This window comes from Giraffa tippelskirchi, chromosome 5 (genome assembly GCF_054371585.1).
Source record: "Giraffa tippelskirchi isolate mGirTip1 chromosome 5, T2T-mGirTip1v1.2.pri, whole genome shotgun sequence".
In the NCBI taxonomy this organism is placed as follows: Eukaryota; Metazoa; Chordata; class Mammalia; order Artiodactyla; family Giraffidae; genus Giraffa; species Giraffa tippelskirchi.
In genome coordinates this window covers 164,100,652-164,125,414 of record NC_137279.1, presented here as the reverse complement: position 1 = coordinate 164,125,414, position 24,763 = coordinate 164,100,652, and the positions used below count along the sequence as shown (strand labels likewise).

Here is a 24,763-nt window from a genome sequence, read left to right as displayed (position 1 = left end):
TTAAGCCAACTTTTTCACTCTCCTCTTTCACTTTCATCAAGAGGCTCTTTAGTTCTTCTTCACTTTCTGCCATAAGGGTGGTATCATCTGCATATCCTAGGTTATTGATATATCTCCCGGCAATCTTGATTCCAGCTTGTGTTTCTTCCAGCCCAGCATTTCTCATGATGTACTCTGCATATAAGTTAAATAAGCAGGGTGACAATATACAGCCTTGACGTACTCCTTTTCCTAATTGGAACCAGTCTGTGGTTCCATGTCCAGTTCTAACTGTTGCTTCCTGACCTGCATACAGGTTTCTCAAGAGACAGGTCAGATGGTCTGGTATTCCCATCTCTTTCAGGCCAATCCTGCTAATGATAGAATCAAACAATCGCAGAGGATATCAAGACAGTTGTCTATTCCTGAGCAGCTTAACTTCTCTGGACCTTCATTTCTTCAACTGCAAAATGAAATGAATCATTTCCATCTCATAAACTTAGTTTAAGGATTAAGTAAAATAAGACAAATTAAATGCCTGACACACGTTCAATTATTATCTTTCTATCTACCCATCTCTATGTAATTGATTTATGACTACGTCTGGATGAGTAAGAGAAGGTATGTAGACATGGCGTCATCAGTCCAGTGTGTGGATGTTGTTACAATTCTAGAGGATGCTTCTGGAGATGTCCATTTAAGGCATCTGGTTCCCTGAAGACACAAATATGCTAGAAATATTGTATGACATCTCTTATATGTGGACTCTAAAAAAGAAATGATTCAAATGAACTTATTTACAAAACAGAAACAGACTCACAGACTTAGAGAATAAAATCATGGTTGCCAACGGAGAAGAACAGGGAGAATGGAGAATTAGAGAGTTTGGGATGAATATGTACACACTGCTATATGTAAAATGGATAACCAACAAGGACCTACTGTATAGCAAGGGGAACTCTGCTCAGTGTTATATGGCAGCCTGAATGGGAGGGGAGTTTGGGGAAGAATGGATACATGTATATATATGGCTGAATCCCTTTGCTGTCTACCTGAAACTATCGCAACATTTTTAACTGGCTATATTCCAATATAAAAAAAAAGGGTAAAAAATAAAAACAAGATAGTAATGATACCCAATGTCTGGATGAGAGGTGGAAAGCCCATTCAATTATCCACATTTCTCAGACCCCAGATGTTTGGCAATACATTGGAGAACTTCCCCATGTAACCAGTAGCATTTCCTGTATTTTGCTGGCTGTTCATGGCTGAGTTGAAATGCCAGTATTAACCTTATTTCAGTCTTACAAAACAAATTGATCTGACCTCAGAAATTCCAGGAACTACTCAAAAATACCACGAATTCTGGAGCTATATCTTGGTTTGGTTTTTGCCTCATTCTGAAAATAAGATCCTTCTGCTCAGCTGATATTGGTTATCATAAATATCCTCCTTTCCTCAACCATATGTATATTGTTTTTCCAAAGATCTGAGGGGCAGTGGCCTTTGGTGTCTAAGATTTTAGGGCATTTGGCTAATCAATACCCTAGTAAGTAATTAACCATATCTGAATGAGAATCAAGTGAATTTTTTTTTTTTTTAGCTTCGAACATTAGATAGATCCCGGACTGTAGATGTCTTTTATTCCAACTCTCTGAGTAGTTTTATTCCTTTCTAGGTAATACAAGGTGGTAGCTCCTGGATGAGATGTTTGCTGCTGCTTTTTTCCTCTTATTTTTGATGACTTATCAGCCTGGGGTAACCATACAAGAGAAGGTGAACTGGTGAGTTGGCCAAGAGCTTCTGCAAAATTTGCAGTTTAAAGGGTTATTTTGCCGGGAAATGAACTGCTGTCATTTTTGCAACAGGCTATTTTAGGATGGAGCATGACTTTTTTTCCATGCTATTACTAATTCAGTGAAGGACTCCAGGTCAGTAAAAAGAGCATTCACTTGGTGTCAGATAGGCCTGTGTGCAAAACCAAGACTTAGGAGCTGGGTCATCTGGGCTAAATCGCCTAATCTCTTTGCACTTGTTTCTAGATTGGTCAAATGAAAATTATAATACCTCTTCTGTAAGAGTCGTGCTCAGTTGCTTCAGTCATGTTTGAGTCTTTGCGACCCCATGGGCTGTAGCCCACCAGACTCCACTGTCCATGGACTTCTCCAGGCAAGAATACTGGTGTGGGTTGCCATTTCCTTCTCCAGGGGGTCTTCCCAACCCAGGGATCAAACCTGAATCTCTTATATCTCCTGCGTTGTCAGGTCAGTTCTACCACTAGCACCACCTGGGTAGCCTTAATGAACATGAAATAAGATCCTGGATATAAAATATATTCAACTTAATAAATGATAATTCTCTTGAATGATATTGGACAATTTAACCTCTGCTTGTCCATTTGTGAATTATAAGAATACACATCTCATAGTGTTTGGGGGAGGATAAAATTAGATAAAGTACATAAAATTATCTTGGGAAACACAAGAGACTATAAAGATACTGAGTCATTTCATTCCAGAAAGTCAACCTTTTGCTATGGAGTAATGAATGGAAGAGATATTTATCTATGTACGCTGCATTTTATGCATTCCTTTTTCCTGAATATCCCAAATTAGCTTCATGTGTTTTTTTTTTTTAATCTTAACATCAAGTATTTTGTAGTGCTTAAATAGCCTTTTATTTTGCCTGTGGGATAGTTTTAAAAGAGTCCCTGTCTCCTAAACATTGAAAATTTCAAGTAGAGCTATTTTATTAAAATTCTTGTTAGATGATTCAATTTTGAATCATTATTGCTTTTAAATGCTAAGAGAGAGATTTCCTTTAACTAATAACAGTTCAGAGGGGGAAAGGCATTCTTACAAGCAGTTAATTTGCAACTTGCATTTCAAGCAAATACCATTTTGAAAAATCAGAAAATTCATCTCTAATAATTAGAAGATAAAGGCCAGAGAACTGTGGTAAAGGAAATCTCTGCTGAGATACCCTTAATTATAAAAGCTTATCATTGTAATCCTTTTTGAAAATGAACAAAGAGTCTTGATGTTTGATGAACTTATCAAATAAGACAGACCAGTGAAGAGGCAAATTTGAAGTCAAGGCAAAAGAGAACCAATTAAATATGTTTCAAAGTGCTGAAGTAGGAAATCACAAGGTCTTGGGTCTAATGCCAGGGTGTCTGACCCTGGCTTTGCAAATGCAAAACTACATGGTGAAATAACTTGACTGGGTTCAAATTCTGGCACCAGCATGTACTATTTGTGTGATCTTAGGCAAGTTATTTAAGTTTTCTGGGCTGTAAAGTGGAAGGCAAGTAAGAGGAACAATTAAGTGCATAAAAGTACTTAAAAAGACACTTGGTACTTATTAAGCATTCAATGACAGCTGTTACCAGTGGTGCTATGTGACTGTTATTGTCATTTTTTTGGTATTTTTCTTCTCTCCAATGGTTGATAAAAGTGAGAATAAATTTGTAATGTGCCAATTAGTATGTATCTTTTGGATTAGTGTGATTTCAAACTTAAAGAAAATTTAACAATGGCAAAATAAACAACTATTTTTCTCAAATAGAATCTTATATAAACACTAACATTGAAAACAGATGGTATATATTTACATTTTTAATGGCATACATTTACTTTTATAAGCTCATATTTACCATTATTACAAACTATACTGCCTGTGTGTTATTACACCATTACTATAAATTCTTAGAAAAATGGAACTGCTTGAGAAAAAATATTTTAAGATAATGTTGATGAAAAGACATTATAATATTCAGCTCAAAAATCATGACTCTCTTTTATGTGTTTTGTACAAAAAATACATTTCAGCATGTGTGTTGCTTTAAAAAGTTAAAAGATTTTTTCCATCCTTTTATTGAGATTTGTTTTACGATAAAGAATATGCTCTTAGTGAATATTTCACGGGTACTTCAAAGTGTGCTCTCACTGTTGTTGGGTGCAGTTTTAAGTCATTTTAAGTTGGTTGTTAAAGCTGCTCAAGTTTCACCTCCTTGTCTAATAATTACTGAGGGAAAGATGCTGCAATCCTCAACTATATTTTGCATTTATCTGTTTCTCCTTTTAGTTCTATCAGTGTTTGCTTCATGTATTTTGAAGTTCTCTTATTATCTATCTATATACAGATTTATACATGATTTGCCCCTTTATCATTACAAAAGGCTTTCATATCCCTGGGTTGTGCATGGTGATTTTTTTCCCCAATATTTTGTTTTAACTTATCTGACTCTTAATATTTTGCAGTATGACTCATGCAGATAACACATAGGTGGTCTTACTTTATTATCTAGTCTAACAATCTCTGTCTTTTAATCATAGTATTTATACTACTTATATAAGATGTAATTACTGATACTCATGGGTTTGGGTTTACCAGTTTTCTATTTGTTTTCTACTTGTCCCATCTGTTCTTTGTTTCTGTTTTTCTCCTTTTCTGTCATCTTTTGGATTTCATTTTTTTTTCTAATTCCAAATCGCTTATTAGCAATTCTATTTTATTTATTTATTTTGGCTGTTACTCTAAGCTTTGCAACATTCATCATTAACTTATCATAGCCTACTTTCAAATAATATCATATCATTTCTGATACCATTATTATTTTTCCTGAATAAGTTCTTTTGACCTTTCTTCTGGTCACAATGAATTCTGGTGAGAGAATGGTCCATTTTTATTAGTCAGAAGAGCTCTTTGTTTTGCCTTTATTTTGAAGGCTATCTTTGACGAATATGAAATTCTACGTGAAAAGTTTCCTCTTTTCCTTCCACATTACTTTGAAGATATCATTCCATTATCTTTGGCTTGTATAGTCTTTGAGAAAAAGTCTACTTTGTTATTCTTTGTGTGTCAAACATTTTTTAAAAATGGACTCAAATATTATATCATTGATTTCCAGCAGTTTGATTGTGATGTGCCTTGGTGTGAGTCTCTGGGTTTATAGTTCTCATCAAATTTTGGAGAAAATTTGCCTTTACTTCAAATGTTTTCTGCCCCATACCCTCTCCTCTCCTCTGACTGCAGATATATTCAACTACTTCATATTATCTTACAGGTCACTGAGGCTCTCTTCTTTTTTTTTAAATTGTTTTTGGCAGCATTGTTTCTCTGTTTCATTTTGGAAATACTATCATTATATCTTCAAGTTTACTGATCTTTTCTTCTGCAATATTTAACCTTTTTTTAGCCCATCCAATGAATCTTTCATTTTGGTTATTATAATTTTTCAGCTTTAAAAGTTTCATTTGGTACTTTTTTGATGTATTTCACTTCTCATAATGTTTATGATTCCCTTTCATATACTTAAAATAACTCTCTTAAAATCGTTGATTGCGACTTCCGTCACTTTTATTTCATGGGTCTTTAGAATTAGGAAGGACTTTGACATCAAATTGAATCCGCTCATGCTACAGATAAGGAAACTGAGTCGCAGAAAGAGGAGTGGAATATTAAAAAACAACCAGACCATTTTCTCTAGGCATTTCATGAGTATTGACAAATTCAATCCTTATTACTTTCCTCTGAGATTGTTGTAATTATTATCCCCAGCAGTTGAGGGCCAGAGAGGAAAGAAAGCAATTTCATATGTAAGTCACACAGCTTCCTAGTGGCACAGTCAGGCCTTCTAATTCCTCGATCGGCATTATTACACCATTATTGCTACCCTCACCCATCAGAAAAAAAAATCTTTTCAAAACTGAGCACCCATTTTGATAAGCACTATTTATAACACCTAGGACATGGGAGCAATCTAAATGTCCGTCGACAGAGGAATGGATAAAGAAGATGTGCTACATATGTACAATGGAACATTACTCAGACATAAAAAGAATGAAATAATGCCATTTGCAGCAACATGGATGGACCTAGAGATTGTTATACTGAGTGAAATAAATCAGACAGAGAAATGTAAACATCATATTATACCATTTACCTAGATGGGTGAGATGGGGTGTGGGTGGGAGGCGGATCCAAGAGGGAGGGAATATATATACATAGAGCTGATTCACTTTGTTGTATAGCAGAAACTGATACAATATTTTAAAGCAACAATACCCAAATTTAAAACAAATAGCACAAATGAACTTATTTACAAAACAGAAACAGAGTCACAGATGTAGAAAACAAACTTACAGTTATCAGAGGGGATAAATGGGGGAGGATAAATTGAAAGATTTGGATTGGCATACACACACTACTATATATACAATAGATAACTAATATGGATCTGTAGTATAGCACAGGGAAATCTACTCAATACTCTGTAATGACCTATTGAGAAAAGAATCTAAAAAAGAGTGGATATATGTATATATATAACTGACTTAATTTGCTATACACCAGAAACTAACACAATATTTTAAACCAAATATATTCCAATAAATTTTTTAAAAAGTAAAATAAATATTTAATTTGGAATTAAGATACCCGAAGGCTTTTATACCATTTCCAATCCAACATTTCCACTGATGAAGAATGAACATAAGTCCCTTGGGGCGGGGGGCTCAAAGAAATACAAGTGAAGATCTCAAACATACAGAATAACTACAAGGGTCTGTTTGTTTCTCTAAACAGATGAAATAGGCAGTAGAGCCTAATGAAATTTAAATCACTCTCCTCTTTTTTATTTTATTTCATGGGCATCAGAGTGTTCACCAAAGTATCCTGGACCAGGGCCTTGTGAATATTTTCTGTAGTTGTCCGGATGACTGGAAATCAATATGTATTCAGGCTACATGAAATTTCAGCTTGTATAAACAACTGCAGTATTAGATGTGACTCAAAATGAGTCTCATTACTATGGACACTTTTTTTCTTTCGGGGTAACTAATCTCTAGCTGTACTTCAAGCAGCATTGGGTGTGGGCTTTGATGTGTGATCAACCTGGTTTTAAATCCTGGCTTCACCTCTTAGTGGCTATGGAACTTGGGTAAGTTGCTTAAACTCTTCAAGGCTAACTTTCTCATCTATAAAGACAGAGATAATACATATTTCATGAGTGCTTGTCAAGAGTTAAAAGAGTTCACATAAAGCACGGATCATAGAAGCTGGCACATGGTAAGCTTTTAGAAAATTACTTTTATTACTTTATTTCCCTTTTGTCAGCAATCCTTCACAGTATAAATTGAAATGTTTTCTAAAAATCTTCCAATACATATTGGAATATATGTTGGAATGTTTTCCAATATGGAATTTATTCTAGTATATATTGGAATGTTTTCTAAATATGTATAGTTTAGTGTGGAGTTCTATGTGTACCTGGAACACAGTAGATACATTTTTTTAATTAATTTGTTCATTTATTCATTCATTCATTTTCATTCAAAGGAGTCAAAAAAAGTCTTGGTTTGAATTCTTGCTTCACCAATTACTATCAATATATTATAACTTTAAGCACATTATTTCATTTTCCTCTGAATCTGTTTAACTTATCTATAAAATAGATATAATATTGCACAGGAGTCTGATAAAATTTAAATTATATAAGATTTAATGAGATGATATATACATACAAAAGTTTTTATTGAATTCCCACTGTATGCCAGGTACTGTGCTCAGCACTAGGGGACCACAGTGATCAACAGGGTCATGATCCCTTGCTTTGCAGAATTTGCAGTATAGGGGTGGACATAAAGTGTGGGAGGTTCTACATATGTGGGACTATGTTAGCAGAGGGTAGGTGGGCTTTTCTGGTGGCTCAGAAGTAAAGAATCCACCGGCACTGCAGGAGTGACAGGAGACCCAGGTTCGATCCTTGGGTTGGGAAGATACCCTGGAAGAGGGCATGAAAACTCACTTCAGTATTCTTGCCTGAAGAATCCCCATGGACAGAGGAGCCTGGCAGGCTACAGTCCACAGGGCTGCAAAGAGTCAGACATGACTGATGAGACTTAACTATGCACAGTGGGGCGCAGAAAACCATCTGGAGGAAAAGAGCCCTAACTGAACTGGGACAGTCTGGGCAGATGGATGGGGTGTGATTACTCCATGTGGAAGAAAGAGTATTATGCATATATTGCAGGAAAGCCTGGAAAAGGGTCAGAACTAGAAGTTTTGTGTGGAATTCTATGTGTACCTGGAACACAGTAGATTCTGCTCATTCATTCATTCATTTCTTTTCATTCATTCATTTAATACATATTCCAGGTATGCTTATGGGCTTCCCAGGTGGCTCAGTGGTAAAGGATCTGCCCACAATGAGGGAGATCTGGGTTCAATCCCTGGATTGGGAAGATCCCTTGGAGAAGGAAATGGCAACCCTCTCCAGTATTCTTTCCTGAAAAATCCCATGGACAGAGGAGCCTCATGGGCTACAGTCCTTGGGGCCACAAGAGTCCAACAGGACTTAGTGACTAAACAAACAAACAGACCAAAAAAGAGGTATGGTACATAGCAAACAAAACAGATAATGCCCTTACTCTCAAGGAATTTACAGTGTAGTGATGGAATCAGTCAATAAACATGTAAACGGAACATTTCAGTAAAAATTGTGGTAAATAATATGAAGGAAACAAAAAGGGTCCTTTAATAGAGGATATCAGAGTGAAAGGTTGTTGCTGAGCCGTGAAAGATGCTGGGATTCTTGCCCTCCGGAGGAGAGGAATTCAATCCAGGGCCAGTGACAAAGCTTGATTGCTCAGAGCTTTTGTGTAATAAAGTTTTATTAAAGTATAAAAGAGATAGAGAAAGCTTCTGACATAGACGTTAGAAGGGGGCAGAAAGAGTGCCCCCCTGCTAGCCTTTAGCAGTATGTTATATACCTATCAGCAAGCTGTTAATTAGAGAAAGATGTCTCAAAATTCAGAGTGGCATCAGACCCCTCACCCACAACATGCATTTTGAGATAACATTGGCACAAGGTGAGTCATCCCAGGCCATAAAATGATTGACATGAATCTTGAAGAAAGACAGGTTTCCAAGCAAATGTATGGTTTTATTAACATAGATTAAGAGAACAACTGTATGAGTAAAACATACTGGTTTGTCAAGTGGGTTCTGAGTCTTAGGTGGAACCAACTTAAAGACAGAGTCTAAGGTAAATACATAGTTCATTAACATAGCTTAAGAAAAACATTTCCATGAGAAAAATGCATTGGTTAGCTCAGTGTTTGAGAAAAGTTAAGTTCAGGTGGAACCAGATGTATGTTATGGCAACACGGAATTTTAAAAGAAACCTTTTTAAATTTGTATAGAGAAGGGGAAAAAAAATCCAACACTTGTAGCTTGTTTCCTCCTGCCACTTAAGAGAGAGATAAAAAAATGTCTAACACTTGCAGCCTACTTCCTCCATTTGGAGACCCCTGGCCTTTCTGCCTGTTACCTTCTCTAGAGCAATCTAAAAATAGGCAAGTGGGGGGTTCTCTGTGGAGGTGGTAAAAGTTTAAGCTGAGAGATGAAGGATGGTGAGGAGGGAGAAACCATGTGAAGAGCAGGGAGAGTGGAGAAGTCAGTATATGCTAGGAACCCCAGGGGAAATGGCTTGTCAGGTTCAAGGACCTGCAGGATGAGAACAGCATGAGATCAGGGGATTGTGTCCTGAAAAGATGTCAGAAAGGTGGTCAGGGGCCAGATCACAGAGGTCCTTTGGCACCTTCATGAGGAATTTGGATTTTAGTCTATGTGTAGTGAAAAACAAACAAAAATCACATGGAGTATCTTCTACAGGGTGGGTATTATCTGATTTCTCATTTTAAAATGTGTCTGTGCAGAGCAAAGATTGAAGGAAATTAAGTGGACCGTCTCAGACCATAGGAGGCCAAGGAATGATCTGGGTGAGAGATAACGGTGTCTAATATTAGGACGAGGCAGTCTAGATAGGCAGAGGGGAAGATATTTGAGATACATCTTGAAAGCAAAACCGACAGCAATTTCCAAAGGCCTGGATATGGGTGCGAGGGAATGGAAAAAATTAAAGACCACTGCTAGGCACCTGGCTTGAGCAACTGTGTGTTAGGGTGGTTCCAATTACTGATGTGGGTAAAACTGAGAGAGGAAAAGGTTAAAAGAAGAAAATTAAGAGTTTAAGCTTGGAGCCATTAAGTTCACCATGCCTGAGAGGCACTAGCAGAGGTATAAAATGGGACAATTGGATAAACAAGACAAGATTTCCAAGCTTGAAGATCTCAATCTAGAGGCATTACCACAGATGGTATGAGAAGCCCAGGAAATGGATCCTACTTTCTCAAAAACGAGAAAAGCAAAAAGGCAAGACTGTACCCTGAAGGATTCTAGTTTTCAGAGACATCAAAGAGAACTGGACACAGAGCTAAGAAGGGAGCAAGGAAGTTTGGTGCTGAAGAAGTCCAAGACAAGAAATATTTCAAGAAGGAAATGCTGGTTAACAGAGGGCAATTAAGACCAAGCCAGAAAGCTTTCCACTGGATTTAGCAACATGGAGGTCACTGGAGACTCAGCACTTTGAAAGTCAAATTTTCAATACTTGTTTCATGAGGTAAATTTCCATGTAACTGAATGGGAGTGGCTCAAGGTTGTATAATTAGTGACAATCAGCCTTGAATATAAGCAGAGCCAATTTATTAGGATGACCCAACTAATTGGGGTTGGGCCTTCTGATCTTCTCACCTGGGATGGGTAGCTAATTAATTATTCTGTGATCTACATTGCTGAGATGGCCACATTCAATTCCAGGTTTTAGGCCTTTTGCCCAATATGTCACCCTATCTAAAAAGGCAGGTGGGAAGCATATCACTAGTCTCTGGCACTTCACAGAGCGGTCATTCAATATGTTTTTGATGAAGATGAAGAGGTTTGATGAGCATGTATGGGGTTGAGAAGGTTATAGAGAAGAAACTAGCATGTATGTCAGGCTGATGCTTAGGGCTTTGCATATGTAATCTTATTCCCATATTCAAAACAGTCTCACAAGTTTTTACCATCTCTTATTTTCAGCTTTAAGTAGCAGAATCTGGATTATATACATCTTTGGTATACTCTAAACCCCTTTCTGTTACATCAGTGTTTCTTCAGCTGTGCTGTATGGTCTTATTACATGAAAAAAAAAAAAAAATGACCTGTGGTCAAAAATTGGGTAACTGCTGGATTAAGTAAATTAAAATGCAGAACTTCTCAGAGTCTTTAATGTATTATTGGACACTTAAATCTCCAAGAGCAGTATGTTGTATGCAATTTATCCAAATCTATTTGACCAGGTAACTTTGCTTCTTTCCCTTTTCCACCTCTAGTGCATAACTCAGGAACCAGTACTCCACAGGGCACACTGTGCAGAGTGGAAGGAACCCTGCACAGACCACTATATTTCCTTGTGTTGACTCTACAGATGAAAAACTTAAAAGCCTCTCTGGGTTCTGCTCAGAGTGGCACAGCAAGGTAGATGCCAAATAAAGACTAGAATCAAAGACTCCTGAATCTTACTGTTTGAGTAAATTTTCAGTAGCTTGGAGATGCTTTCAAACTATTTGCCAAGATTTACTAGGCCACAGATTTATTATATGTTCCTTAAGTAATTGAAAAATTGATACAGTTCTTTTGGAAAGCCATTTGGCCATATGTGTCATAAACTTTAAAACCATTTGTATCCTTCAATTTAGCCATTCTGTTTACAGGATGTATCTTCAGTAAGTAACTTAGAATACAGGAAAACTGGGTGCTCAATACTCTAATTGTTTAATGTTAGTGGAATGGAACAATGTGCAGTCATCATAAAAATTTATATTTCTCTGATAATATTAAATTGAAAGATAAACATATAAAAATGTAATAGTATAACCTCAACTATTTTATGGAAATAAAGAAAGGAAACAGAATTAATGGTGGTGGAAATTTGGGACAATTTTTTTCTTTTATAATCTTTTCTATGTTCTCTTAAAGGAGAATGCATGACTTTCAAAATCTATAAAAAAATAAACTATGTAAAAATTCATTGACATGATAAGAGAAAACGCCAGTCATATTGATATTGGCTAAAAGGTTGGAGCCCTGTAACGACTTAATGAATGGTCCTTGTGTACCTTCTGTAGCCTTGCTTCAGTGATAGCATGACTGTGTGTGCCTCGGTCTAGACATCATGTCACAAAGCTTTTAAAACTACAGCAACACAGCACTGCTCTGTCTAAGCTTTTGCTTCCATCCATTAATACTGTTTCCTTCCATTTTGACATCATAATGCAGTCTCTGTGGGCTTACAATGACATTATCTTGACAATTCTACAGCGAGATGCAGAACTAATGCTGTAGTCATTTTCTGCTCCCAAACCTCTGCCCTTGTAACTTCTCTCCCATCTTTTGGTGATTATAACCCTTGCTTTTCTCCATGTTTCTATGCTTCAAGCTTTTAATATTAGCACAATCTATTAGAAAAATAACATATGGACCAAACCTTGAGCCATCTGAATGTCTAGACACCAGGATTATTTAATTAGATTCTAGCTGGAAATTAGGTTCAAATAAATTTCTAAACAATGTCCTTCTATTTTCCATAAGCTGGTTTCATTCTTTCCATCCCCTTTAATTCTCCCTCCTTCCCTTCCTTCTCCTCTCCCTCCCTCTCCTTCTCTCTTTCTCCCTTTCTTCTTTTCTTTACTTTCCTAAATATTTACTGAGCACCTTCCCTGGGTCTGGCAACACGTTAAGTGCTGGGAGTTCAGTAGCAAACATGTGAACAGTACAAGTACACGCATTCATACAGCTTATGATCTGGTGGAGATGGCAGAAACTATACAAATATTATAAGTGTGCTAATTTTGAGACAAAAATGTGCAGAGATTGACCAAATCATGTGAAGAGAGATATGTCATCAGTCAGAGTATTAAGGAATGTTTTCCTAAGGAACTGATGTTTATGATAAGGCTAAAGATACCTAGGAATTAACCAGGAGAAAGATATTTGGATTCTTTCAAGACTGGGTTTCATGGGTAGGTGTGATCAACTGAACTGTGGGGTCCAGGAATTCAGGACATAATTACAATTTTACAATGATGGATCATGAAATCAAAACTTATTGTGAAGAAAAATGAAAATAGGGAAGGTCTTATTGCTAGAGAGACAGCTTAGGAGTCAATGGAGGCCCCAGTGAGGTCTGAGAAAAGTTCACGGGAATACTTGAGTATATAGAGATAGAAGGAAAAGAGGCTGCGGAGCCCCAAATAACTTCATAGGTGACCCATGAATTAGTCATTTGGGAGGGAAGCTGTTTCAGAGAGCAAAAGTCCAGGATGAAATCATGGAAGATAATGGAACAAAGAAAAGAGTCACTCAAGAGGAAGAAAAGGAACAACTGCGAGCAGAGAGCATTGAGTGGTTCATTCACAGCGATGCTGAGGTCTCCCAGGGCGATGAGAGGAACTGGGTAGAGAGGAAGATGGTAAGCTGAACACTAAAGTTTTCTTTGAAGGGATGATAGAGCTGGTGTTATATACTAACATCATTTTATAAATCAGAGTTTCTCGAAGTGTGGTCTGCAGACTGTAGGCAGTCCCCAAGATCTTATGAGGGCAGTATCTGGGAATTCAAAACAATTTCACAATAATGCTAAGACACTGTTTTCTCTTTTCACTGTGTTTATGTTCACCCTGATGGTGTAAAATTAACATTGAATAAAGCTACTGTGTCCTTGACACAAATCAAGGCAGTGACATCAAACTTATAGGGAAGAAGTTGTTTCACTTAGAAAATTCCTTAAAACAGTCAAAATTGTTAATTTTATTAAAACTCAATCTTTGAAAACATGTTATTTAAATATTATTTGCGGCCAAATGGAAAGGACGCATAAAGAACTTCTACTATACCTGAGTATGATGACTGTCTTAAGAAAAAGCAACTGTTTGAGTTAAGTCAGTGTTGATGTCTTTTTCCTGGAACACTGTTTTTACTTGACAAAATGACCGCTAGACAAACTACTGTTATTCAGGCTAAGATAATTGGGAGACGTTGTCTCAAAAATGAGCAGAGGGCCTATTACTTCCAGGAAAACAGATAGCATTATTTGTTACCAATGACAAAATTTGGGCTTTCAAATGAAAATTAAAATTTTGGAAAACATATTCACTACTATGAGCTTGAGATCACTGTTAATATTAATAAATTTGACTTTTAAATATTTTATATTGAAATATGTGAATATTTTTAAGATACATACACTCAGGGAGCCATTATTTTCTCAATTTCCAATGTTTGCTGCTATATAAAAATTATGTATGGATGTTGTTGTTGTTTACTTGCTAAGTCATGTCCGACTCTTTTGAGACTCCATGGACTGTAGCCCACCAGACTCCCCTGTCCGTGGGATTTCCCAAGCAAGAATACTAGAGTGGGTTGCCATTTCCTTCTCCAGGGGATCTTCCCCACTCAGGGACTGAACACGTATTTCCTGCACTGGCACGTGAATTCTTTACCACTGAGCCACCAGGGAAGCCCATGCATGCGTACTGGGTCCATTTAAAGTGTACACAGACCAATGAGTTTTAATGTAACAGAGAATTAAAAAATTCACCGATAAGCTTTCAGATTACAACTACAACTAACATTTAAGAAATTACCGCTTTTAAAGTGTTGGTGTAACATCAAAGAACATACACAATTATCTGAGAAGACTATTAAAACACTCCTCAACTACATTACTTTTTCAACTACATAACTGTATGATGCTGGAGTTTCTTCATAGATTTCAATTAAAGCAACATAAAGCAACATATTCAATGAAGAAGCAGAGGTGAGAGTCTAGCTGCTTCCTATAAACCAGACATCAAGGAGATTTGCCAAAACATAAAACGTAACACTTTTCAATAATTATTTTTCTTGGAAATGGATTTTTAAATAAACATACATGGTAACATGTAATAATTTCACAGTGATTTTAAATGGGAAAATAAACACTTCTTAATTTCTCAGTTTTGATTTTTAATTCTGTGACTATCAATAGATCTAGTCCCCTTAAATAAAAGCTCTTCAGAGTCCTCATGGTATGTTAGTGTATAAAGGGTTCCAGGACCAAAGTTTGAGAACCAATGATAAATGTGATCACCCCTTTCCTGAGGATCCTAGGGCTTCCTGTCTGGAGTTGCAGCCTAGGGGGGCATCATTCATTATGAGGACCAGCTCATGGCATAATTAGACTGAGTTTTGAAGCACTACAGCATCATCCTTGCATATGGTAGAGGCACAATATATTTTTATTCTTTATTTCTTAAAACTGTGATTGACTGAAGGGAAAACATGCACAGTTCTTTTTTTTATTTGCTTAAATTTTACATCTCAAAATTGATGCATGGAAATGAAAAGAGTTCTGGGGATGGAAGCAGTGATGGTTGTACAACAATATAAATGTACTCAATGCCACTGAACTATACACTTAAAAATGATTATGGTAAAGTATAAGTTTTATGTTATGTATATTTTACCACAATAAAATATTGGGATAAAAAGAGAAATAGGCCATATATCTTTTGTTTTAAAAACAGCACATGCAATTTTTAAGAAGAATGATAGAATTAATCATGTATTGGAAATACTCCTGCAGCCCAGGTTCCAAGTAAGAAAAACTGTGCCTTTATGAATGTTCCTCTCGTTTCCTTGCTCCATCCCCACTCCTACTTCCGGATAATGTGAAGGTTAAGGGAATATATATCATGATATTGTTTCACGTTCTGTGGCTACAAGTACCCAGATGCCCAAATCAATGGGCAACCTGGACAAATTCAAAAAAAAAAAATTAAGTATCTGTTCAGACATAAAAAAGGAAAATCCTGCCATTTGTGACAACATAAATGAACCTGGAGTACATTATGCTAAGTGAAATAAGCCAGGCAGAAAAAAGGCAATACTGCATGATCTCAGGTATATGTGGGAATCTAAAGAAAAGTCTAACTCATAGAACCAGAGATAGAATAGAGGGGCTTGGGGCGAGAACAACAAGGGCAGAGGTTGGTCACAGGATATAAACTTTCTGTCATAGTGATGGTTTATGGTGAACGATGTCGGATTCATGATCTCCGAAAAAGATTTAGCTTTGGGATCAGGGACCAGGCTTGATCACTCAAGAGCTTTTGTGTAGCAGAGTTTTATTAAAGTGAAAAAGGGACAGGAAAAGCTTCTGACATAGACATCAGAAGAGGGGCAGAGAGTGCCCCCCTCGCTAGTCTAAGCAAGGAAGTTATATACTTTTTTGATTAGTTATTACAATAAATCAAAAGAAAGTCTCAAGATTGTAAAGATCTTACTAGACCCACTCCCATAATTTACATTTTAAGATAACAGGATTAGCCAGAAGGTTTTCAGGGAGGAGAAACTGTCCTCAAGCAGAATACTCTGTTGTTATATAATCCTTAATACAGAGTTTAAACTGAGTTGTTTCTTGTGTAATCATCAGAAAAAACTATGTGACTAAGACTAAGGAATGTAGAGAGAAAAAAGAAGATGTTTGTCCCTTCCTCCACCTTGAGAATTCCAGACCCCTATCTCCACTTCGAGAGCCCCAGACCACTTTCTCCTCCTCAGGGACCCGGGACTTCTTATCAGCCTGCCTAGGAATTGACTCTCTCAATAGGATGAAAAGTTCTGGGTTTCTAGTGTGCAGCATGGTGACTAGAGTTAGTAATAGCATAGTGTACACTTGGAATTTGCTAAAAGAGTAAGTCTGAAATGTCTTAGCACACCAAAAAAGGAAAAAAGGTAATTATGGGAGGTGAGGTATGTGCTTCCCTTGATTGTGATAATCATGTCACAATGTATATGTATATCAAACTATCACACCAGTCATCTTAAATATACCATACAATTTTTTATCAATTATGCCTCAATAAAGCTGGGTAAAAATTCAGCATCTGTTTACGTATTATAAAGATGCCATCATATTAAAACACCTTTTCACATTTATAATTACAGAGATTTAAATGATTATGATAAAAAATTAAAAACTGAATCGAGGTCTTTTGTCTCTTTAGGAGAGTCAGTCGAGCTGTTGAGAGTTTCATCCCCACAGCTGTTTCATGCCAGCTGGACAACTGGGCAGAGTGGACAGACTGCTTTCCATGCCAGGAGAAAAAGGTGAGACATTAATGACCAATTTTGGAGCATTTAGCATTTGAATTGTCTAGTATGCATTCAAATGGGGATAAGCAGTTGGCACTATAAATCTAGAAGTCTGGGGAGAAAATGGATCTAGAAATAGGTATTCAGAAGCCATAAACACATGATGGAACATATTTCTGCTTCTTCTGATTTTGTTTGAAAGGCATTTGGATGAGGCTACTCAGACATGTATGTTATGGCTTAGATGGAAAAAAGTAGCCTTCCAGACACGGGCACACTGATCCCCACTGGCCCCTCTGGGTCCTGGCCAACCTACTGTCCTCTAGTGAGAGCCATCTGGAGGGACCAGTGACTTGGGAACAAAATGCCAAGCTGTCCATGACCTATGGAAAACTGAGATAAACCAAAGCATGCCACACAGGGTGTTTCTGAAGATTTCATTTTCATGAACTGAAAAAGGCTGACACGCCCAATAAACAGATGTATATCTATCCTGCCCACATAAGTGGTTTTAACTGGTCCAAAATGATTGCTAAACTCAGTAGCATAAGGGGGATGTTGGGAGTACTCTGCTCTGGCAGGGAGAAGTATTACAGCTCTGTCTTTGTTCAGAATCACTGGCCTATCATGATAATAAAAAGACTAACTTCTATTCTGTTTTCTTAGTGTTTTAAAATCTCTGCAGATAACACACAGCTTCACTGGATACAGGGTGGGTGCAGCCCCTTACGTGGTACACCACTGCCTGAGCCTTGTCTACTAGCCTACTGCTGTCAAGCCTGTGTTTCAGCTTTGATCGAACAGCTTAGATTCTGGTTTGCACCTTATTTGCTGTGTTACTTTGGACATATCTTTTACCTTCTCTGTGCCTCTGATTCCTAATCTATAAGTGAAAGTAGGAACAGTATGTACATCATAGAGTTTTTGAGAACATTAAATGAATAATGTATACAAAAGCACTTTTCATGGCATCTGGCCCACAGTAAAAGTGAAAGTCGCTCAGTTGTGTCTGATTCTTTGTGACCCCCAAGGACTATACAGTCCATGGAATTCTCCAGGCCAGAATACTGGAGTGGGTAGCTGCTCTCTTCTCCAGAGGATCTTCCCAACCCAGAGATCAAACCCAGGTCTCCCACACTGCAGAAAGATTCTTTACCGGCTGAGTCACCAGGGCACATAGTAGGTGTTCAATAAATGTGAGCGGTTTCACTTCCTTTCTGTGCCCTCCTCTCTACCCCTACTCCCTCTGCCTTGAATCAAGCCCTGCTCTTTTCTCATTTGACCTCTTACAGAGTCTGCTGATGGTTCTCCTGCCTCCAGCCCCCTCCTCAGTGAGACAGGAAAGTGCTCTGGGAAGATTTTATGACAGTAGTGGAAACACCATTTCAGTTCAGTTCAGTTCAGTTCAGTCGCTCAGTCGTGTCCAACTCTTTGCAACCCCATGAACTGCAGCATGCCAGGCCTCTCTGTCCATCACCAACTCCCGGAGTCCACCCAAACCCGTGTCCATCGAGCCAGTGATGCCATCCAACCATCTCATCCTCTGTCGTCCCCTTCTCCTCCTGCCCCCAATCCTACCCAACATTAGGGTCTTTTCCAATGAGTCAACTCTTCGCATGAGGTGGCCAAAGTATTGGAGTTTCAGCTTCAACATCAGTCCTTCCAATGAACACCCAGGATTGATCTCCTTTAAGATGGATTGATTGGATCTCCTTGCAGTCCAAGGGACTCTCAAGAGTCTTCTCCAACACCACAGTTCAAAAGCATCAATTCTGCAGCGCTCAGCTTTCTTCACCGTCCAACTCTCACATCCATACATGACATTTGGACCTAGTTTATTTAACTCTGAAGGCTAAAATTTATGATCTTGCCTCTTCCACCTCTGGGATATGCCAAATAATTTTAGGCATTCCGGTTTAAAAATATCTGGCCCCTAATTCTCATTCTGCTTTGACGTTCTGGATTAATTTTCTGAATCTGCTGTGATAAATGCCACAAACTGGGTGGCTTAGAATAGCAGAAATGTATTCTCTCACAGTTCTGGAGGCCAGAAGTCTGCAGTTGAGGTGTCAGTAGAGTCAGGCTCTCTCTGGAAGCTCCAGAGGAGAAGTTGTTCTTTGCTTCTTCCAGTTTCTGGGGGCTGCTCGCTCCAATCTCTGCTCCTCTGTCTGCATCACTCTCTCCCCTCTGTGTGTTTGCCTTATGTGTGTATAAGTGAAATCCCCCTCTGCGTTCCTCTTACAAGGACACTGTGATGGCATTCAGAGTCCGCCTGGATAATCCAGAGTAATTTCTCCAAGTTAATAATGTCTGCAAAGATCCTTTTCCCAAATAAGGTAACATTTACTACTTTCAAGGATTAGGACTTGATTTCTTTGCATGGACATTATTCAACCTATTATACATTGAAATAACATCCTAAAGCTACATTTTTCTCTTGTGTTACAGTTTAGATAGCAGATAGCACAGATGAATGACTTACAGTTTACATCAACATTGATTACTTTCTTAGGGATTCAAAAAGTCGTGTCTTTAAGGTAATTCTTACAATGATTCTGTTATCTATTTAATTGAAAGGCCATCTGACTTTCTTTTTATTAATATATTTCTTCCTCTCAAAATCTCCCAAAGATGTGCATTTCTGAAAAGAAACATTGTCTACTAGATAGAAAAGAAAATTATGTCTTAATGATACCAACCATGGGCAATGGCACGGAGAAGTCCCTAGGGGAGTATCCTTATCAACCTGTCTGCAATACAATGTCTTCATTATTTGATAGCAACCTAGAAACTAGGGAGTGGGTGGGAATGAACCTGATGCCTACACCATCATTTCAAGTATAGAAACCACAGGAAGGATGTTAACGACAATAATAGTGGCCATTTATTAAATAATTTCTGTAGACCAAGGACTGCGTTAATGCTTTAAATAAATCATCTTCTTATTTGACTTTGGCAGCCAGTAGTGGGTGATAGACAGATAGATACCGTCCTCCCCTTAACTTAGGTTGCCCATTAAGAATGCAGCAGAGCCTCAATTTAAAATCTGGCCAGTCTGATTCCAAAATGCCCATGAATCTGAACTGTATGCCTCTCCTGGAGCTATATGGAGTGTAGTGAGTGAGAGTAGTGAGCTATATGGACATTAATGGTTACCTAATCCAATACCTTCTCAGTCATAATCATTCCAGAGTAGTCCAACAGCTACAAGGATGATGACAAAGTTGACAGCTCTTATTACTGGGTACACACAAGAATGGAACAGAGATCCAGTGTCTTTACCTGTGTGATCACTAATCTTCAGAACACTCTCAGATCTCTCTCATCTTACAGATGAGAACACCGAGGGTCAGAGGAATTAAGGAATTTATCCAGTGACACACACACTGTGAGCTGAAGAACTGGAATTCTAACCCAGTTTAAGATGGGATCATGAATAGAATGTAACCTCCTAGACTTGTGAGAATTAAGTGAGATAAACAATGTAGAGGGACTTCCCTGGTGGTCCAGTGGCTGAGATTCCACACTCCTAGTGCACAGGGCCCAGGTTTGATTCCTGGTCAGGGAATGAGACGGCTTCCCAGGTGGTGCTAGAACTTGCCTGCCAATGTAGGAAACATAAGAGACGTAGGTTCAATCCCTGGGTGAAGAAGATCCCCTGGAGGAGGCATGGCAACCCACTTCAGTATTCTTGCCTGGAGAATCCTATGGACAAAGGAGACTGGCGGGCTACAGTCCACAGGGTCGCAAAGAGTCGGTCATGACTGAAGTGACTTAGCCCTCACGCAGGCACACAGGGAACCAGATCCCACATGCCACAAACTGAGAGCTTGCATGCCTCAACTGAAGATCCCATGTGTGCAACTGAGACCAGGCACAGCCAAATAAATAAATAATAATGTTTTTTAAAAGAATGTAGAGTGTTTAGCCAACAGAAAGCATTCAATAACTGGTAGCCACCATCATCATCATCAACACATTGGTAACTGCAGGTCACATAACTGATGAAGGTTTTTTAAGGGTGAGAAAGACAAGAGAACTGGCTCTATATTGGTATGACAAGCTCTCTTGTATTTACTGCATTGTGGAACAAGAATGTGGGTAGACACTGAAAATATCTTCATATTCCCACGTTGACCATTAATTATAATCTCTTCCCACCAAGTTTACAAATCTGTCATGGTCATCTGTCATTAACTGACAGGCATGAAAGGCAGACGGACTGGTTGGAGCCTCACTTCGCTTTGCACTCATCCCTGGAAGCATCTGGAAAAGGCTGCATTGACATTGATAATGATGTAGAAACCATTTCTGCTTTGTACCAATGATATGCCAGGCACAAGCCTACATGGTCTCAGACCTCTCGCTTAGCTCTCACAAAATCCTTTTGAGCTAAGGTGTCATCACAACCACTTTACATATTAGACAACAGATGCTCAGAAAAGATAAGTGACTTGCTCATGGGCAGTTGGTAAGTGAATCTGGGTTTGAACCCAAGTGGGTCTAATCTTGGGCTAATTTCATGCCTGTGCTCTTCCAACTATAGGACACAGGTAGAGGAATCATAGTAATTATGATTGGTGACGTTAACTAGGTCAACCACCTCATTTTACAGATCTGGAAACTGAGGCAGAAAGTACCAGGCACTGACACTGTACACAGTGAGTAAGAGATAGATTCAAGTCAGGAACTCAATTGTCTTGCTTCTCAAGTCATTGGCTCCCTATTTACTTACTTACAGTCTTGAAGGCGGGGTCTGTGGGCTGAGCCAGTACAAAAGGCAGCAGAAAATATGGCGCTGACCGACACTCTGTATGAAGCTCTCTATACCCCCATGTTCTGTGTTGTTATATTTTTTTATCTCGTCAACTAGACTCTGAGCTTCTCAAAGACAGGGATGGAACTTCAATTTCTTGGAATATCTTACTGTTTCAGCTTCCTCCTTATACACTGGTACCTCACACTGTACATCCTATAGAAAACAGTAACATAAAAACATTGAGCCCAAGATAGATATGCATTTTATTCCTTCTGTCCTTCCTTCAGTAAGTATTTATTCATCTGCAGTCAAAGCTGGACACAGGGGCTCAGATGGTGTCTTTAGAGCTCTTTTTGTCTCTTGACCTCTTGCATGGGCTCTTTCTACCTCGTAGGCAACATGATCACTTGATACCCGGCAACTTCAGCTAAAAAGGAACTATCTTTTCCAAAAGTTCTGAAAGAAAATTCCCAGAGAGGACTATGACTGCCATAAGGCTGAGTCATGAACCAATCATTGCGACTTGGCAGATATGGGGCCCTGGTTTCCCTGCCTCATTCATATCCACACAATCCTATGACTAAGGGGGTGACATTACCCCTACCTGAATCATATGAGATATGTCACAAGGAAAGAGGAGATGCCATGATCAGAAACAATTTTACAAAAGAGAAGCAATAAACATCTTCTAAAAGTGCCTCCCATGCAATGCATCATAGATCAAATGCCAAGTATATGAAGCCAAATAAGACATGGTCCTCCCTTTGGCAGCCCTGACCCCATATGAAAATTGTTCCTAAAATAAGGAGATAGGTAAAGTAAGAAGTAGGCAATAACAACCTTATATGACAAGTGCTAAGATAGAGGGTTCATAGGGAACTGAGAATACATTACTGAGTTATAGAAGTTTTTTCCCAAGAAGGTAAACCATGTGTCTTGAAAGATGAATAGGTGCTAACTGGCTTCAGAAAGGGAAGATGGAGGTCCTTCCTGGCAAGGAGGAAGACCCTAGAAATACTTAGTCTAAACTTCTCATTTGATGTTTGGAGGCCCTAATTCAATATTCCAGCTGATGACAACCTCTGGTTGAACATCACCATTTATGATTACTCGCCCCCTCAAAAGACAGCTTTGCAGGGAGCTCTCAATCATTAAGACAGTCATTCCTTATGTTGAGCTGAGACCTGCCTGCACCAATCTTGGTTGATTGATAAGACAATGAATGTGTCTGCTTCCAAATCTGATTTAGTACAGATACCGGAGCCTCTTGCAGCCAAACAAGTTTGGGGGAACCATCTGCAGTGGCAATGTCTGGGACCAAGCCAGCTGTCACAGTCCCACAGCTTGTCTGAGTCAAGCACAGTGTGGACAGGATTTCCAGTGTAAGGAGACAGGTGAGTAGCATCTCAGCAGGATAACAGCTGTGCCTGTCAAACTTAATGTACAAAACAGTTCTCCAGGAGCTTGTTAGAATGCAGAACTCCAGAGTCCCAGAAGTTATCATTCTGGAAGTTTCGGATGGGACCTAGGAACCTGAATTTGAAGCCAAGCCAGCAATCCAAGTAATCTTGATGCAAGTTTTTGGGAACATATGTTGATTTTAAAAAGGTACAATTCACACATCCATCCATTCATTGAATAAGTATTAATTGAGTGCATATACTGGCCATGCAGAGATAAAAAAAATTCATGTGCTTGATCCTCGCTACTCCTAGACTCTTTGGGAGACAGACCAATAAGGCATCGATGACAACATCCTCTGATAGCCAGTGTAACGGGTGTATGTATAGGGTCCAATGTACAGATTCTCTGGCAGGGGGTGCCTAAATCTGCTTTGGTGAGTCAGGGCAGGATTCAACACGGTACTTGAACTGAGACTTAGAAAATGAACAAGTTTGCTAAGAGAAAAAATGTGCAAAAGCACAAGGGTTTAGGGATTCGCAATCAGCCCAAAATAAGTGCTTTGGGAAGAGAGGCAGGGGATTGGCCAGGTTTTTAACTGGGGACTAGATGGTGGCATTTGGAGACAGAGGAATGGGGAGGCTCTGGAGAGTGCAGAGCATTTTAGATCCGTGGGGCTGTAATGTGGAGACTGAATAGAGAGGAGGAGTGTGGGGCAGGGTCTGAGCTGAGGGCCTGCAGGTGGGAGACAGCAAGGCTGGGAGGAGGGTGGAGGCACTGAGGATGAAAGGAAGATGGGACAGCATGGAGGACTGAAGGGCTCTTTCAGAGATGGAACAGATCCAGTAGGCATGTATGGATGTGAGAGTTGGACTATAAACAAAGCTGAGCGCCAAAGAATTGAAGCTTTTGAACTATGGTGTTGGAGAAGACTCTTGAGAGTCCCTTGGACTGCAAGGAGATCCAACCAGTCAATCCTAAAGGAAATCAGTCCTGAATAGTCATTGGAAGGACAGATGTTGAAGTTGAAACTCCAATACTTTGGCCACCTGATATGAAGAGCTGACTCATTTGAAAAGACCCTGATGCCGGGAAAGATTGAAGGTGGAAGGAGAAGGGGATGACAGAGGATGAGATGGTTGGATGGCATCACCGACTCAATGGACATGAGTTTGAGTAACCCCGGGAGTTGGTGCTGGACAGGGACGCCTGTCGTGCTGCAGTCCATGGGATTGCAAAGAGTTAGACACGACTGAGCAACTGAACTGAACTGAACTGATACAGGTCTTGAGGGAGGGGGAGCAGTCCCGGAGGCTCTAGAAGCATCCACTGCCTCTCCTTGCTCAGGTCGCTGCCTGAAACGCCACCTGGTGTGTAATGGAGACAAGGACTGCCTGGATGGCTCTGACGAGGATGACTGTGAAGACGTCAGGATCTCGGACAATGACTGCAGCCAGTATGACCCAATTCCAGGATCAGAGAGGGCAGCCTTGGGGTGAGTCACTGCCTGCTGGCTCTGTGAGTCCTGGGCATGATCTCTCATCAATCATGAGTATTGGTTTCAGGGAAACAAGAGGGTCTTTGGGAGGAATTCCTCTAGAGTGC

The 24,763-nt window shown here is 39.0% G+C and overlaps 2 protein-coding genes across 2 annotated transcripts in view; one reads left to right on the top strand and one right to left on the bottom strand.

The window, feature by feature from the left end:
* Window positions 1-24,763, bottom strand: part of C8B (complement C8 beta chain) — a 186,219-nt gene that overhangs the window by 42,948 nt on the left and 118,508 nt on the right. The gene's annotated exons all lie outside the window — the stretch shown is intronic.
* Window positions 1,606-24,763, top strand: part of C8A (complement C8 alpha chain) — a 69,336-nt gene continuing 46,178 nt past the window's right edge. The window contains exons 1-4 of the mRNA XM_081486763.1: window positions 1,606-1,763; window positions 16,911-17,013; window positions 23,007-23,151; window positions 24,506-24,653. Of these exons, the coding sequence (XP_081342889.1) occupies window positions 1,687-1,763; window positions 16,911-17,013; window positions 23,007-23,151; window positions 24,506-24,653 (473 nt within the window). The 5' untranslated portion in view covers window positions 1,606-1,686. The remainder of the gene's footprint in view (window positions 1,764-16,910; window positions 17,014-23,006; window positions 23,152-24,505; window positions 24,654-24,763) is intronic.